Source organism: Phalaenopsis equestris, unplaced genomic scaffold (assembly GCF_001263595.1).
Source record: "Phalaenopsis equestris unplaced genomic scaffold, ASM126359v1 Scaffold000224, whole genome shotgun sequence".
NCBI lineage: Eukaryota > Viridiplantae > Streptophyta > Magnoliopsida > Asparagales > Orchidaceae > Phalaenopsis > Phalaenopsis equestris.
In genome coordinates this window covers 5,401,474-5,419,401 of record NW_018164666.1, presented here as the reverse complement: position 1 = coordinate 5,419,401, position 17,928 = coordinate 5,401,474, and the positions used below count along the sequence as shown (strand labels likewise).

Genomic DNA, 17,928 nt, shown 5'->3' with positions numbered 1-17,928 from the left:
TTCTAAAGAGCCAATCTGTTCAAATATTGTCAAATTTTAATATTTTGATTTTAATCGGAGGAGTAGAAAAAATATTTAAATTAAACATAAAGAAAATATCACGTATTAAATTTATATTTATAATCTTGTTCAAAATATTAGAAAAAACTTATAATTTTTTATTATTTAAATTATATTAAAATAATTTAAATATTTATTACCTCATATATTTAAATCTCCAGTTCAACCTAGCTAGGGGTGTAAGTGAGTCAAGCTAACTCGTAAACCGGCTCAAGCTTGTGAGCCGGCTCTTTTAAAAAGGTTTAGTATAAATTATATTCAAAATATATTAGAATTAAAAATTTTATCTTTAAAATATTAAAAATATTAAAAAATAATATTTTTAATATTATATTAAATAAAATTTTTTATTTGTCTTCTTGCTCGCCAGCTCACGAGCTCGTAGAGTTAAACTCTAATTCGATAAAACTAACTAGCCCTAATTCAATCTAAAGGCTCGAATTCGACTCGTTTACGCCTGACCTCAACCTGTCTTGATCCGATTTTCGCATTGCTCTAAAAACCATAAAGTTGGCCCGCAATTTCACAGCAACGCAAAACGTGCCCGCGAGCCTGAGTGAGGCGTTCCACTTTCCCGCGTATCTATCCTGATCCATCAATTGAACGACCATGATGTTCTTCCTGCTACACGAATCACGGCGTTGCCTCTCGTTAACCATAAAATCGATCTACAGCCGTCCGATTCTATATGGCTCGTTCCAATACGTTTCGGAAGACCGTCTCCTGCCCATGTGGCTCTGGGCTTTAGATAAATCCCAGTCGCTGTTTCTTCTCCCTCCTCCCTCTCTTGAAACACAGATTCCGGCGGGGTAGGCGGCGGTGAGGGGATGGGGGAAAGCTTGTTCTCGTCGGAGCCGATATCGTTGAGGATGGATAGGAGGTCTCCAGAAGCGGTGAGGTTGCGGGAGGCGATCTGTAAGAAGCTATGGGAGTTCCTCGGAGATTATTCCGACGACGTCCTAGCGGTATTACTTTATCTAATTCGAGCTCTCTCCGGATCCAATGGAGTTGCGATCATTTTTTATCTGTGTTATTTGACGGTTTATTCGTTTATTGGTGAAATTCTGGACTACGGGATTGAATTTTTTTTTTGTTGGCCTTTAGCTGTCCTTGCATTCTAGTCATTAGTGCTTCGGTTGATTCGGTGATGTTACGGATGTTTTTTTTGCTTACTCGCTGGCTGCCGATGTTGCTTTTGATCTTGCCGTAGGCGTTGATGTGCTACTGTTGTTGCTATTCTGGATTGTGGAGAGCTTATAGCTTGACGAGTTATTTTTCTTCGTCTTTTAATTTTTTGGATTGTTTTTTATTCTTATGTGCTGTGTGATGAGTGAACCAAACTTACAATGATGGCATGGGTTTAACCTTCCTAGTTTAAGCTTTGGATTCGTGGGTTGATATTGATGAACGTTTTGAGAGACGCTGTGTTTAGATATAGTGGCTTTGTTCCCTCGGATGGTGTTAGGATTGAATTACTAGTGTTTTATTTTGGATGAATGAGGGTAACTTGGCCTACCTAACGTGATATGAAAGAGATTTCGGAGAGCTAGGGTTTGGTTTAGAACGCTATATCTTGTTGGCTCGATGAGAGGATTTGATGTGGATCCTTTATTGCTGATTGAATCTATCTTACTTAAATTATTTCTCCTTGTATTGAACCACTGGTAGGAGGGTGTGTGAGGTGTGATAGAGGGCTGACTATACTAGAGATAGAGAACAAATAAATATTTGTATACCAGAATTAAAATTTAATGATATATGGGGCTTGCACTAACTCACTTTTATGGGAAGAGGAGAGAATAACAAACTTTTGACTTTTGACACATTTTGAATTTTAAGTAGATATCCATTTGATCCCCAAAACTAGTAAAGTTTATAATCATCATTCAGGCTAAGAAATATGATATTCCTAGCGAGGATAGTAGATGATCTTTTCCTTACCCAAAAATTGACAGCTTAATGGCTACATGAAGATCGTATGGTTTTATATTGTGGCAATCTGTCCTGATAGGACACTTTTTGATGCTTCTAGCTTCCTCTTAACCTGTATATTTTATAATTTTCTTTCATGTAACTTTGCAATCACCCCATGCATCCTTACATTAGATCTCTTGGAATTGCAAATTAGAATCAAAATTGAGGTTAGGGTTCTAACTTTACTTTGGTCTTCTCATTTGATATGCTGCTGTCCTCCACTTGCTGGAAGTTTGAAAACCTTCAATATGAGATTAATGATGAATGATTATTAATGGGATTTTTAATTTCTTCTTTTTGGTGGATAACGAGCCCTTGTCTTAAAACTATTTTGCACCTATGCTACTGGTGTTGAGCTTGCTTGCTTGGTTTAGTTATTCTATTTTTCTCTTGTTTAGATCAACAATACTATTAGGTGCTTTCTTGTTTGTTTTGATAGTGTTGAGATATATTAGTCTTTTTTTTTTTCAATTCTACAGAAGGAATGCCATAACATGTGTTGTTACATGTGGATAAACGGATTGTTTGGTTCATGAAATTTAGTTGCGTTTATAATGACTAAATATTTGAGGACGTGGGTATGAGATAGGTTGTGTGAACATAAGATCTATATAATGCAACAACCTAAAATAAGAGCTTTCTTTTTTCACTTCTATGATCATGTTGGTCAAAATGCTGGAACCAGAGGGTGGTTATAGGGGGCACTCGACACCCTTTGATTTTATCAAACTCTTTAATCTCCTGCAATGCCCAAAAAATTTTGCCCCATTAGCTTAAAAAATTAATAATAATTCAGTATTAATTATATATTTAATTTAATAATCATTCTTATAATAATTTCTAAAAATTTTAGGGAGATGAAAGTCTTAAATTTAAATACTTGCCAGTCCTCCACTTAAGTCATGATTCCAACATTTGTTGGTCACTTTTTATTGGGTTTGAACTTTTAATGGACACCCGTTGCAAATGCAAGAACATGTTGAGGAAGCAATTTGGCACACATTGGATAAAAATAATTCTCTTCTAATTTGGTATTTTTTAGTTCATTTTATCCTTAAAAGTTTAATTTAGTTGTTTTCTCTTTATTACACAGCCTTTTTTATCATTTTTATATCTTGTGCTTGATAGAATGTTGTAGTTATTTATGTACATTACCATTTTTTCTGCTAATAATATTAACTTCTACTTATCACATTCAGTGGTGGGACTATGATTTAAACTAAGAGGGGTGAAACAATTTATCTCAAATTTATGGGTGGAGAACATATATAATTAGCCATAAGAGAATTTATTGGTGAAACTTGCATACCATACATGGCTATAAGAAGATTTAAAACAAATTTAAGTGATGCGAGCTCCATCTACAACAGCTGACTAATTTCACCACTAATTGCATACGTCTCTCCATCTCTCTCTCTCTCTCTTAGTGATGCCATTTAAAGAATAATTCTATCTTTCAACTGTAATAAATTTAATTTAATGCTATTTTAAAGAATGCAATTTTATTTAACATAATAAACGTTCATTACAATATTTCTTTTTTCCCCAATATTTTTAAGACATCAAAATTATGGTAATCAAGATTAATATGAAGTACGATTATGGACCCAAACACAAAATGAATATAGTGATTTGACATAATTGTAAAAAGTAGGACACGAGACGCCATGGATAAATTTTTTTATTTGTTGAATTATGAATATATTAAATTACATAATAAACTATTGAACATTTTTTAAAAATTTTATACAATGATCTTCAAATTTTTTTTGAGTGATTAATAAATTTTAAGTATTTGAAGATTTTCTTAAGACTTGATATTTCACTTAACTTTTATGATTTTATTCAACCTTCAGACTCCCTAAACCCTAAATTAGACGACAATCATTCTACCAAGCGAATAGAGTGGAGCATTTCATTTTTGTTTTTTTTTACATGAAGTTTTATTTCTTGACTTGTTGCATCCCACTCTCACTTCATGTGTCCCCCGATTGTGTTCTTTCAATGTCGCGTCGTTACCATGTTAGAATCCCAATTTACTTTAGACACAGTTTGTTGCGTGTTGGACACGTGTCGTAGCATGTCAGTGCTGTCTCAAGTGTCTGTGCTTCATAGCTAGATAACATTCAATTTGTCTGCTGTTTTTATTACCCCAATTTTAGCTATTATTGTTATTTAAATTTTCTCAATGCCATAGATAACATCAAACCGAACGCCAATTATTCTAAATAACTTAGCATTGCATTAATTGAATATTGAATCATGTAACTCCTAATTTGTTTTACTGGTGCTTTCTAGCAATAATTTGCTACAACTTTTTATTTTTTATTTTCTCCTGAAATGTCCGAAGCATAAAAGTTTTATATTATTTTCTTTTACTCTCCTGTTGGTATTTAAGTTTTGGACAAGCCGTTTTCCTTCGTTGAATTGATTTGCCTTTACTGTAGTTGTGACTTGAATATGATGTTATTGGCATTTTTATGTTTACTATTCAGGATTACATTGTAGTTCTTGTTTGTAATGGCAAGCATCAGAATCAAGCACGTGATGACCTACAGGCATTTTTAGGGGAGCAGAGCGGGACATTTGTAGCTTGGTATTTTTTTACTCCCGACCTTTGATTCTAATTGGTTTGGCAATTTCTTCTCTCATCAAAAGAAGCTATTGATCTCATGTTGTCCTTATTTTTTTCACTTATAAGTGTCCTCAAAGATTTTTAATTTATAATTCTAAGCTTCATTTTGCGTAGGCTTTGGGATTATCTTTCCCAAGAATTCATTTCAAAGGCGACTCCGAACCTCTCTAATCTAGAAGTCAAAGCAACAAATAATCATAGTAACAGTTTGGACAGGGACTATAAAAAGAGCATACTTGCAGACCATGATGCTCAATCAGTTTCGTTATCGAAGGTAGCCATTTGATCTTAAGACTTTTAATTCAAGTAAACATCAAACACTTTATTAGTATTTTGATGGCACTTACCAATTGCTGACTTTGCAGGATAAGAATGGATCATCGGAACAGCCATCATGTCACACAACTTCAAACAACTTTAAACCTTCCCAAATGATGGAGAGACTCCGGCCTTGTTCCCCTAATTTAGATAAACGTTCACTTGCAGTAAATACGGAGAGGTTGAATGTACAAGAGATTGCTCTTCAAAAGAGGTCCGGTTCAAATAATGGTAATTTCACTGCAGATGCAAAAAATATTTCATCTTCAATTACGTGCTCTCATGAAGTTTTATCTGTTGGGAAGCAGTCTTTGCGTAATGAACTTCCAAACCGGAAGGTTGAAGATTAAGCCTTTTGTCTTAGTTTGTCAGACTATTTGTAGAAACAATGAGTCTAACTGCATCATTCCATATTATAGTACAGATACTAAAAAGTGATTCCAGTACTGTACCTTCTCAATGCCTCCCAGAACCTAAGACAGAACAAACTGCAATATGTTTGCGATCTGTTATTGCAGGCAAGAACTTATTCTTAACTTTTGTTGTGACTTGTTAGTTACTAACTGCTTGATTGTTTTGCTGGAATGTTTTATCCGGACAATTTTGATGATTGGGTAGGGTAATCTCACTGTTAGTTTGTGAACGTCCTTTAACCTTGCCACTTGTTCACATATGAAATAATCTGGGCACTGTTTCTTCTTTGTTCAAGTTTGATTTTTGATTTCTGTGCCTTTGCCCATGGTTCATAATGACTCTAATTTGAATCTTCTGCACATTTCTTCTGCAGAAGAGCATCAATTAAGGCCTTCATCCAGTAGAGATTTTTCTGAAGCAAGGCTGCCTTCAACTGCCATGAATGATTTGTCGTATCAAACAGCTCGTTTACGAGGCAATGTTTGGGATAGATTAGGAAAGCCTTGTGTAGAAGATAAGATACCAATTAAAGAAGAGCAACGTGGTCATCTTGATTTAATTGATACTGGAAAGCTAGAACTTCTAGAAGAATATCAAAATCCCAGGTTGACAGGGTTTTCAACTGTAGCTAGCGCAATTAGCAACTTTAATAAACAATCTTATACCATTGATAGAGGTGATGCAGAAACTGTTAAACTTTCTGGTGATTGTAGAACTTCAGATAAAATGGTAGAAGCAAGCACATTAAAAAGGAAGGGACATATGTGTGAGCTTAACAGCAACAATGGCTCATCCAGCAAGGAGAATTTTATTCAAGACAAAGGTTATTCTCAGCATCAACGACAGTCATTTCTTGTCAAGCAGAACCGTGAACAAAGCGTGAACAAGTTTGCTAGAGTAGCTGATAAATTGGTTGCATCTGATGCTAAGATTGATTTAATAAATCCTGGGCCAGACTGCAAAGCCACTGTAGTTTTTAAATCTCAAGTGACAAATAATTCAGTGCCTTTACCTTTGGAAAATCTGGTTCCTGTCAGCACAACGCTGCCAGTTAATTCTAAATCTCAGAGTATAGTAGATGGTGGGAATGCCAACAAGAAGCCTGTGCAAGAAGTAAGGCTTTCTTGCCAGCAACCCACATTCCCTTTTTTCTTGCTATCTTTTACTTTGCACTATGTGTTTTTTGTAGGATGTTCTTGCTGTTAAATCAAGACTTCGTCAGATTGAAATGGATATGCTCAAGCTTCGTTCAAATCAGGTCGTACTGAGCACCGATGGTGGAAAACAAAAATCTTCAGGTTTTCAAACTAGAAAGATTCATAATCCTGACTTTATCTTCTTTGCTGATTATGCACGCATAGAGATTTCTTTGATTTTTGAAGTTCAAATAATTGCTTCTTGCAAGTTAAAAATATGCTTTTATTCTTTCCTGCAAGTTAACATTATGATTAAAAGATCAGATTTAATGTATTTCTTTTCTCTTAAAAATATTCATCAGGGTGAAATTCTTATCAGAAAAAAACTTTTATCAATCAGTGTCTTCTTTATGTAAGTATTACCAGTATTTTTATGGTTTCTTGAACATTTTCGAGAAACTAGTGGAGTTACTTATTACATCAGACTGTGTTTCCCTTTGCATGATTTAATTGCGCCTTGTCAAGTGCTGCGTGCTTATTCCTTGAGGAGTGTAATAATTTGAAGTGAATCACCAGGAAGATAGATATTCGATAGTAAGTGGTGTCATTGTATTTAAGAGAAGAGCAGCTTATTGCTTTGGAAATAACCCTGGGAAAATAAGAATGGGTTGTTTTTGTGGTTAGCCTTAGTTTAACTGTTGTCATACAATCGAGCCTGTCATATAACTAGGACAGTCAACTTATTTTAATTTTAGTTGTCTTAACATTTATTCATTTACATCACATGCGAAGCCTGACAGACTATAGGTTGCTAGCGATGGAAGAACAATGCCTTCAGTTGATGAATAAGTGTTTCTTTTTTTATTTTGCCAAACCTTAAATTGAGATTTTATGATTATACCCATTGCAGTGAGAAATGACAGCTGTAGGTTTGTAGAATGTCATCAGCTAAGGCGGCTCCACGATTTAAATCGATTATGGTTTGTTGGCAATGATTTACCAGGGCATGATACATAAACCAATACAAAACCAATTAGTTTACTTTCTTATTGATGAGGATGCCATCCTGTTGCTAATAAGTTTGATTGAAAAGAAAATCTATAAATTAGTTTTTGAAAGACTTGAATGAACTGCTACAATATCCAGCATAATAAAGGTTGGTTAATTTGCAGTAATGATTTGAATGGACATATATAGGTTCCAACAAGATCGTCATGAGATGATTCATCATATTTATGCTATTTTGAGAAATTATTGAGTGAGACATTTAAAGAAAAAAAAATTATTTAAAATAACATGATGAATATATTATTTAAGTATGTATTGGTGCAAAAATTAAAGCCCAGTTATTTTTGAAGATGATGGATAAAGGCTATGCTTTATGTTTAAATGAGATATCTATCCAAATTCAAAGAGTTATGAGTGATATTGAAGTTGTTTGACCAATGAGTAGATAAGAGAATATCATAAACATTTGAAAGAATATTTTATTGAATTGTGTATAGGCCAGTTTTGCTATCGTATAAACTAATTCAAAACCATCTTTTTGTTTTGAGAAACAAAGAGTAGTAACTATATAAGAGAGTGATTAAAATAGTAACAAAAAGAACTCCAAAAAACCATGAAGAACAAAATGAGGATCATGTTTAGCATGGTGAGTGTCTACATTCATGGGGATACTTAGTTGTTATGTAATTCAATAACTCTTATGAACCTCTCGCTGTTCTAATTTTCAGATTTGTGAAGCTAGCAGGCCTTTTCTTAATCATAACTAAAGACTTGATTGAAAGAATTCAATAAAGGAAGAACACATCTGAAGCTTGAAGAAGAAACTTGTAACAGGGAAATCTTGTGGCCCAAGGAAGAAGACTTCTGCTTAGGCAAACTCCAAACACCATTTCTCGGTGGAAACCCCTTCTCATCTTTGCTCTCTTCTTTTTGCGTCTAACTCCAAAATCTCATTCAAGGATGAACATTATCTCTCCTCTCTTTTTTACTTGTCCAAATTGAGAAATCTTTTGGATTGCTCTTTTTTTTTTTTTTTCTCCACCTGAGGAAAATTGGCATGGCATCAGACTTTAGGGATATACGAAGAATGGGGGTTTCTAAAGTTAAAATTGAAAGATGGTGAGATGTATTTTCGATTTGGAGGAAATGGATCAGAGCCATGCTTGTTCGAATGAAAGTAGCTAAAGCTTTCGAAGGGAAAAGAAATTGGCCAAATTCTTTTGTCACAAATGAAAGGCCGAGATTATGGTGTTAGCGTTTTAATAATTTGGTGTGCATTTGAATGGCAAGGTGTTTTGTGAGGTTGATTAAGAAATGAATGCTATAACAATTTGGTTAAAAGTATAAGATATATATGAAGAGGAACTTGCAAAATATGGTTGTTGTAGGTTTTTGGTTAAACTTATAAGATATACATGACGAGGAACTAGCAAAATTGAATTCACGATGAAGGAAATTATTTGGAGCATAGAGGATAACATAAATTATATCAATAAAATTGTCATTGATTTAGATAATCTTGTTGTCAAGGTGACGAAGGGGATCATGTTATCATGATTTTGAGTTTATCGCCTAAATTTTATGCACATTTTGTTGGACTAAATTTGCTTGATGAACTCTACTAATAGAAGAGGTTCAAACACTTTTGAATGCCACTGAGATGGAAATTGTGGGCTTTGATTGTACCCTGGACTGTTTTTTTGTTTTTGTTTTTTTGAGAGAGTTTTGAGTGTCAATATTTTCAGATTGAAGATTGAATTGTAGATAAGAAACTATCCAGAGATTTCACCCTCATTTTGTGAGGTCTTATTGATCCGAGGTTCGAGGTTTCCAATATGAGCAAGCACTATGATTAATTGACACTCTCGATAATATGAGAACATTTTTAATTAAGGCTGGTCATTTAACAAGAATAATCAACATATAATTCCAACAAACATACATTTTAAGTGGTAAAATTTATCACTTGGAGCTTAAAGCAGATGGTGGGAGAAAGATGACGAACTCAATCAAGATCCAATAATTTCGTTATCTCGGGTTGTTGTGGTTTCTGATCTACTTAGTTAACAAAGATAGTCGACCCAACCTGACTGAAAAAATCTTATCAACAAACATGAGTTTATGTCATCCAAGGGACTCTTATAGATATGAGGTGGAAGTTTGTCTTAGAGGACAAATTTAAGGCGAGCTTAGTTGACAGATGTTTTGTATCAATCTATTGTATCCTCATGATTTACCACTCTAAGGATAGAAAATCGTTGGATAACATGCATACTATGATTGTAATCATAATATAATGGTGTCATTTGAAAGCAACCACTCGACCGAAAGGTTTTGGTCGTAACCGCTATTTCTTGGTGCTCTTTTGACGGTAATATAGGTGACTGAGACTACATTCTTAGTGGCATGAAATTACTTTGAGTGTGAATATAGTAGTACACTCCATGACATTTACTCTTTATGAGCTGAAGTCAATCAGAAATTTGTCACCCTCGAAAAACTGTTGCGGAGTGTAGACAGAACTTGCTTTAATTTTTTATCGATTGATTTTAATTTGGAAGATTTGATTTCCTTGCTTTAGGTCTTTAGGTAATTGATTTTACTTTAAATTTCTTGATTTATTATTTTGATAACTTGATTTGAAAATTGAGTTAAACTTTGACCCATCCGGTTGAATCTTCTTTTTACTCGGCAATCATCGTGAATTTAAACATTTAAAATTTTTATATTGAAGTGCAGTTGAGTTTGCTAATTTAGGCTTTTTAAGATATAAGTTTGGTCGACTCCTGTTCTTTTCGGGGGGAGGATCGAACTAGGTGATTTGGACTTGCAAATTCTTATATTTATGATTTGGATGTTTATTGTTAAATTTATTAAACTTGCCAGCTTTAGTCCCTGTGAGGAGGATCAAAGTTGTTGGGTGAGACTTACAACTTTGCACTCTAGATAGGGAGGCCCGATTAAAAACTTGCATAATATGTCTTGAATTTGATTTCAAAATATAAGGAGTTTTAACTTTGGAACAATTATAGATTTTCTCATAATTTTGCATGCTTATTAAAGCAAAAAACAGTTGAGTGTAAATTTAGCTTTGATCCGCGCAACATTTTCAAACCATTTAAGTTTAAACATTTAATTAGTTTGACAGAGCACATGCGAGATTTAAATTTCATATATTTGAATAACTTAAATAATTTAATAAATTTTGAAGACTTGCACATTCTTTAAATTATGAACTTAATATGAAATTTACAGTAAAAGACGCATGTAAGATTTTGAGATTGTGCATACTTAGACTCACATTTATAAATATTTTAAAACACATATAACTAAGTGGTGTCTAACTTATCATTCACAGAAGTCTCAAAACTACACTTCAAAGTTTTAAGACATTTCATTTGACTTGAGGAATACCCATGAAGTTTGTATAAGCTTTGAATACCTTAAAGCTATTTTCAACGATAAATTTTTATTTGGATATTATCTTATTGGAGTGTATGTAAGATTACATGTTTGAGCTTTAAGAGGGACCACCTTCTGTTTATTAGCGAGTGTATTGCGAATCTAGTAGTGATACTCTAAAGTTTCAAAAGCCCAATTTTTGAATTATTTTTCATCCCACGGAGTCCAAGTTCGAAAACAAAATTTTGAATTGATTTTCAAACCCTAGGAGCTAACTATGAAATGCTTAATTTAAAATTTGTTCAAGTCTTATGAGCTTAAATTTAAAAGCCCAAATATTATATTTCTTAAGCTCTGGGAGTCTATATTTCAAAAGCCCAAAATTTTAATATTTTTTAAACCTTAGGAGGCTAAAAATTAAAAGCCTAGATACAAAATATTTTTGAACCATAAGAGCCTAAATTTTTAAAGCTCGAACTTTCAAAATATTTTTAAAATTTAAATGATTCATATTTTATGTTATTTTTTTAAGTTCAAAAATTTAAAAATTTTAAATTATTTGTAAGTTTAAATCACACAAACATTTGGCAATCATCTGGCATCAACCCTGTTAGGAGGCATCACGAGAATGTCAGCATTCTCTACTGTCTTAAAAGACTCGCTGGTCAGCCTCGTGAGACACTATGACTAGGAAATAAAATGTGTATTTAACCCGCGGTCTTAAAAGATGCAACATGCTTTCAATGTACTTGCAAAATAGTTTCAAATTGCAAGTAAGCATTTTCCTAAGCGGTACCTTATTTTTCTTGAACTAGACTTAATTCTCAAGAACATGTATTCATGTTTTCCCGGATGGGTATCTGAAAATTTCTATTTTTTATAAAAATTTTCCTAATGAACCCTCGATTTCCCTGAATGACACTTAATTCCCAAGGATGGATTCCTGCGCTTCCTCAAATGGATATATATCAAATGGATATATATATATATATCAAATATCTATAATCATTTGTTTTGGCTTTTCTTATTATAAAAGGAATTTTAAATTCTTGCTTTTGTTGCTCATCATGATACATATATATATATATATATATATATATAAATTGCTTGCTCCATCGCCCCATTTTTATACCTTTTTTGAGCGAAATCGGAGATGTTGACGATCGACGAAATAAGATCGGCGAGGTGACGGCAAGTCAACTTTCTGATCATTTTTATACAAATATATAACATATAATAATAACGAAAATATTAAATTGGGGAAAGAAATTCTCAGTTTTGGGTAAAATTAGGTGGATTCATTACAGTCTTTGTGTGGAGACGAGGTGGAGGACAAGCTCTGTATGCCATAATCTCGTTGTTGCTTTCCTCTCTTGCCCCCTGGTCGCAATTGTATTGCCTGAACAGGGAAGAATCACTAGAATTTCGGTCGCAGGTTGTGTAGTAGAGAGGGGAAATGGGGAGTTCGAACCAGTCAACCCCTGCATCTCGTTTGACAATAACTTTTTGATATTTCAAAATTAACTTGAGGAGCTCCTTTTCCAACTTAGTGCGTTTGCCAGTTGTGTTTTACATTGGTGGTTACGTTTTTATTTTGACATGCCAAGGACTAGGTATCATCTGTATAGCTTTCCTTGAGGGGACAAGAATGCAACTCTAAATGACCTTCAGTGCCTTGCACAGAACTCGGACAATGCTCTTGCTCGCCTTTATAACAAAACCCTTGTCCTGTATGAGTCCTACTTCTTTGTAATCCTGAGAGCTAGTGACATCCACAACTTTTACAACAAGAATCTGCAAAGGTGCCGATTGTAGTGATCCCTTCATCACTTTTTGGTGCTCCAACACTCCACAGAGCATCCACAGACGTCCGAAAGGCCGCGAACTATCTCCTAGCACGCACGGTTGATGGTACGGAGATTCATGCAAGCTGGCAGACAGCAACGCCTCTGAAGACCTCTCAAAGAAGCCTCCAGAAGCACATTTGCCTCAGGGAAACGATTTGCTGGGTGGGTTTTCATTTTCAGTGGGAGGCATGCGAGAATTACAGGTGAAAAATGTGGAGAGAAGCAACAGTGAGATTTTTTAGGAGAAGATAGGGTTTTTGTTCCAATTGAAGAGGGAGACCTTGTATGACGCATTTTTGGTTGGATGAGGAAGGTTTTGCGGGAAACGGGAGGTGCGGGAAAGGAGTAGAAAGTATGGAGTTTCAGTTGTGGTTGCATGCTGCAGTCTCGGAGTTGTTTTCCAGCAGTCGAATCACGACTGTACTGCGAAGGTTTTGAGCATGAGAGGAAGAAGGGCAGGAGAGGTTTTCTGGCAGGGTAGAAAGAGGAGAGAGAAGAATTGGACGTGATAGATAGAGAGTTAGGTGAATCGAATTAGGGGGAGGAGAGGAACCAAATCAGGGATTTAGGTTTTCGTCCAAGAAGAAAATGGAGCGTGCAGTTTTGCGAGAGACTCAGGCAGGGAACAAGGGCTCCGTGAATTATGCTATGCGAACTGAATGAAACAGTAGGAACAATTACGGGGCGGGAGTTGTTAGGGTTCTAATTTAATTAGTTATCTCTCTTTTTTATTTCATTTTAAGCATCAACAGAAACAAATAAGAAAAAGAAATCGAAGGAGTTTGAGGTGTCAGTATTAGAGGTAGATTGATCAAATTTGAAAATTGGAAAATTGATCAGGTTACCACGTTTAACACACAGGATGTTGTAAAGTTGATACAAATCAAATATAGGTGAGTTGATAGCAGAAATGATAGTATTTGTGATCATCAGGGAGAAGCTGCTACTCAGGAAGATTTAACTGACTTGGGAAAGTACAATCCAGTAAGAATTGAATGGGAAACGGCACCTAAAGCACTTAGTTTTGTTGATTTGCCTCTTTTTGTTCCTGTCGCCGCTGCATGATTGCTAAATGAACTGAGATCATATAAAGAACGAATGAATAATGATGAGTGTTTTTTGGAGACAAAATATGCATGAGAAAATGGAATCACCGGAAAAGATTAGAATATCTCAACTTGTTGAAAAACTGCAGGGTAAAGGAATTGTGATCTGTTAATTGATGTTGGTCCTACTTATGAAAATAGGACTAGGACAAAAAGAGCAAATTGCAGGGTTTGTAGATTTTGATCGTGTTGGGGCTGGATAAAAGATCATTGATTGGTTTACTTTTTCTTGGCATTTGGAAAGATTGTGAGCTGGAAGGAAAGTTTGCAATTTATTTTTGCCTTATGAACTGCAGATTTGGAATATATTCCTTCTATGGAGGCAAGAAAGGAAGATATGTGATTGAAAGGTTGCTAGATGAACTTAAGAACAAAGAAATAAATACTGTAAACTGATGTGATAGTCAAACTGCCATGCAATTAAGATTGAATCAAGTATTTCATGAAAGGATATGATGTAGCCAAGATTATATGATTAAAAGTTGTGCAAAAATATTTGCACAAACTTGTGTTAACACCTCATGTAGAACTTAATACGATGAATGGCCGAAGAGGAATTGTAAAATGATGCTGATGATTTAAATCCTGCTTGCTAGTTTTCCAAGCATCATTTGCTTTTTTATTAGTTCACCATCCTCCCATAGGGATCAAACATACAGATACTTCTCTTGTCTGTTTGTTTGGTGGCATCAAGTACTTAAGGTGAGTCATCATTATCATTGTGTTCATTGTGCACCTTATTCAAGATAGATGTGTGATGAAAAAGTTATGAGAGTTTGTGCCTTATTCTTTAACACGTCTTCATATTTTCTTCAATCTGAACCTGAAATCACTTTTCAACATGCTCTGAGCAGTCTTCTTAAGCTATATTATTTGTTCACCGGTTGTGGCTCACTGTTCTCAAATCTCTTTTATCATATTTAAATTTTCAGTTGATGAAGTTACAAGTTTTTCTAATTCTAGTTTTTCTTAATGCAGTTTTGCAAAATCTATCCAAGGAAGTTATGGAGTCAAGGACAGTTCTTGTGGCAAATGTACACATTCCATAATTAACTGTAATCATGCATACAATTCCTTGAATTCTAATAGTTTCCATGAAGGATTATGGCAGAAATAAATATTATGTTGTGGGACTAAATTGTGGTCTGATCTGCCTTAGCATTTTTTTTTCAGACTTTCTCGCTATAATTTTACTGTTTCAGTGGCGTTGCAACATACCTTAGTCATTATTATTTTGTTGAACTGAGATACTAGATTAATTCGTTTTAGGAAATCTTCTCATCTGCTGAAATGGTTTCATACAAATAATCTTTGGATAATCATGAACCCAAGATGAGCATTGAACAGTAATCTTGAAACTGTACGTTGTGATTTTCTCAATAATTAGATACCACATTTTGGAGTGTGCATGATTTGCTGGAATAGTTTTATTTCGGATCCTAAATATCATGTAATCTGTATACAGTTTGATTGATGGAGTAGGAAAGAAATCATCGAAAACTAAACATGATTGATTCCTATGGTGCTTTAGGAAAAGAAAATCGTGCCAGCAAGCATTATCTTTATGTTTTGCAGTATAAAACCATGGCGTTGTTAAATAAAACATTATGGAGAATGCAGTTTAAATGTGGCGCAGATATGGGCCTATGGTATAGTTAATCAACAACTTTTGACACAAACCATAGTTTGAAGTAGATATAGCGTTGCAATGATACCTATTTCTTTTTTTGTAAGGCATAAGTTATCTTTCAATTGTAAGATGCAATATTCTTGGTAGGTTTTGCTACTTCCATGGTTTGTTTACTGTGATAATTTTATTTTCCATAAAATACTTCTGAAAAAAAAATTGTTGATTTCGTCATATTTTCTCAGGTACATTTTGCTGCAACAAAAGAATCTTTGGTTTCACACTTTGGAAAGTGCGGCACTATTGTTAAAGTTATAATGTTAACTGATGCTGTAACCGCTTTGCCTAAAGGGTATAATTTCTATTCTTTTGAAAATTGATGTTTTCCTAGTTATATTTATTATAAAAAAGAATCATTTCTGTTGTTTCCTTGGTTTACAGTGCAGCATACATTGTTTTTGCAAATAAGGAGTCAGTTGACAGGGCAATTTCCCTGAGTGGCACCTCCCTTTTCTCTCGGATTCTTAAGGTATGATTTGGGCAAAGTTAATAACTTAACTGAGAAGGAAGTTTTACATAGATACCACCCAATTCTTATGCATTTACATATGAAACTTCTTAACTTTAATCTATACATGTGCCACCTTACCTATGGATGACACTATGTATCACTTCTTAAAATAGTAATATTTTTTATGTGGTACGAAAGATTTGGGTGTTATAAATGTAAAAAAGGTTAATTTCAGTCTTTAAATATGTAAATACATAAGAATCGAGTGGTATGTATTTAAATGCCCCAACTGAAAACACAGTTGTATTAACGGAATGCAAACAAAGAATATTTGTTGACGTATTCCGTGTTGTCATCTCCCTAAGGTTATTCGGAAAGCTGAAGTTCCTCCAGATTTCTTGGTTCCGTCGCAGCCTGCTCTGAAGCAACTACAGCCATTTTATCCTCAGCCCTACGGGAAGATTCCTGTGCAGAAACCACCCACAAGTTCTCATCTTCAGTGGCGGCGTATCCCGAGCTCCGCCGGAGAGAGCTCTTTAACCGCGTCATCAAATGGACGAGGACCATCAAATTCTGTGGGGTAGGATTCCTAAATTAAATTTTATGCAGAAATCTTTGATAGAAGCGTATCAATAATAGTTTAGGAAATATAAACTGAAGAGGTTATATTAGTATTGTCTTTCAGAGCAGCTATTATTTGACAAAAGGTTTCTGGGACAAATGCTAGAAATATATTACATTTTGGATGAATAGTTTATTATTGTTCAAATCTCGCGCGGCTTCTTTTCCATGTAATGATTTAAAGCCTTGTGCTTTTTATCGAGCCCGTGCCATTCCACAACCGGATGGAGCTTCTGATCAGGAAATGCGTATTTAGATGAATTTGAATTTTACTTTTATCATTAAATGATAAAGTTGTGTAATTTGCATGAATGTTTTATTTCAGCATGAAATAATGATTTGGTAGTATGAACATGTGTAGTATGTTTAATTACTTGGATTATTGTTTTTGAATAAGATTATGCAACTTTGGAAGGCTTATTGGGGGGATCATAGTGCTATGTTTTTAGTTGTTAAAATGTTGAAATGTAGGGAACTTTTCTTATGTATTTACATTTTAAACACCTTAGGCATGAAATGTGTGTTTCACCTTTAAAAAAATAGCAATCCTGGTATTTTGATGTGATGTTAAATTGTAAGTGTGCGAGTAAATACGTTAAGAATCGAATGGTATGTACATAAATGCCACTTAAATATATTATGTTCGACCATAAGAAATATTTGTTTTTTATTGGATTCAGATTGGTTTTTCTGTATCATTAAGTAATTTACATCTATCCTGTAAATAAAATTTATTTCTTTGTTTCTCTGTCTCCCAATGTTTTTATGGTGCAGAATATTGGCTTATAAAAAAGAAAGCATAAAATTAAGTTAAGTGTTGTTGAGATGGGAATGCTTAGGTGGATGAGTAACTTTACAGTCAAGAGACGAAATGCAAAACAAATATAGACGCGAGAAGGTTGGTGTTGCTCTAGTGGCGGATAAGAGTAGAGAGTTGTCTTAGATGGTTTGGTCACATTAAATGTCTACCATGATTCGGTTATGAGATTAGATGTTTTAGATTTGACTTATATTTAAAAGGGAGGTAGACTTGAAAGAAGATTTGGACATGTTGGTATAAAAAATGATCTGAATTTACTAAAATTAAATGAAATATGACACTCGTTATGACAATGAAGAAAAAAAGTTTATATAGTTGGCCCCACTTGGTGGGAGAAAGGCTCCTCTTTTTTTTTTTGTGATCCAAGAAATAAAATGGGATTGAGATCCCAATATGATATCCAAAGAAAGTCTAGGTTTTAAGTTTTTAAGTGCCGATAAAAAATAGCA

At 34.3% G+C, this 17,928-nt stretch overlaps 1 protein-coding gene across 4 annotated transcripts; it reads left to right on the top strand.

Annotated features, from left to right (window-relative positions):
• The first annotated feature begins 776 nt into the window (after nucleotides 1-776).
• LOC110023450 (zinc finger CCCH domain-containing protein 14-like) lies at nucleotides 777-17,084 on the top strand. 4 transcript variants are annotated; one of them, XM_020722876.1, is made up of 11 exons: nucleotides 780-1,025; nucleotides 4,530-4,630; nucleotides 4,784-4,943; nucleotides 5,035-5,218; nucleotides 5,407-5,505; nucleotides 5,775-6,514; nucleotides 6,591-6,699; nucleotides 14,879-14,934; nucleotides 15,773-15,879; nucleotides 15,969-16,056; nucleotides 16,404-17,084. In XM_020722876.1, the coding sequence occupies exons 1-11, from the start codon at nucleotides 888-890 to the stop codon at nucleotides 16,620-16,622; spliced, it is 2,001 nt and encodes a 666-aa protein (XP_020578535.1). In that variant the 5' UTR covers nucleotides 780-887; the 3' UTR covers nucleotides 16,623-17,084. The 4 variants fall into 4 exon arrangements, with proteins under 4 accessions (XP_020578537.1, XP_020578535.1, XP_020578534.1 ...); XM_020722875.1 differs by having other exon boundaries at nucleotides 5,035-5,325; nucleotides 5,412-5,505; XM_020722877.1 differs by lacking the exon at nucleotides 5,407-5,505.
• Nucleotides 17,085-17,928: the final 844 nt, after the last annotated feature.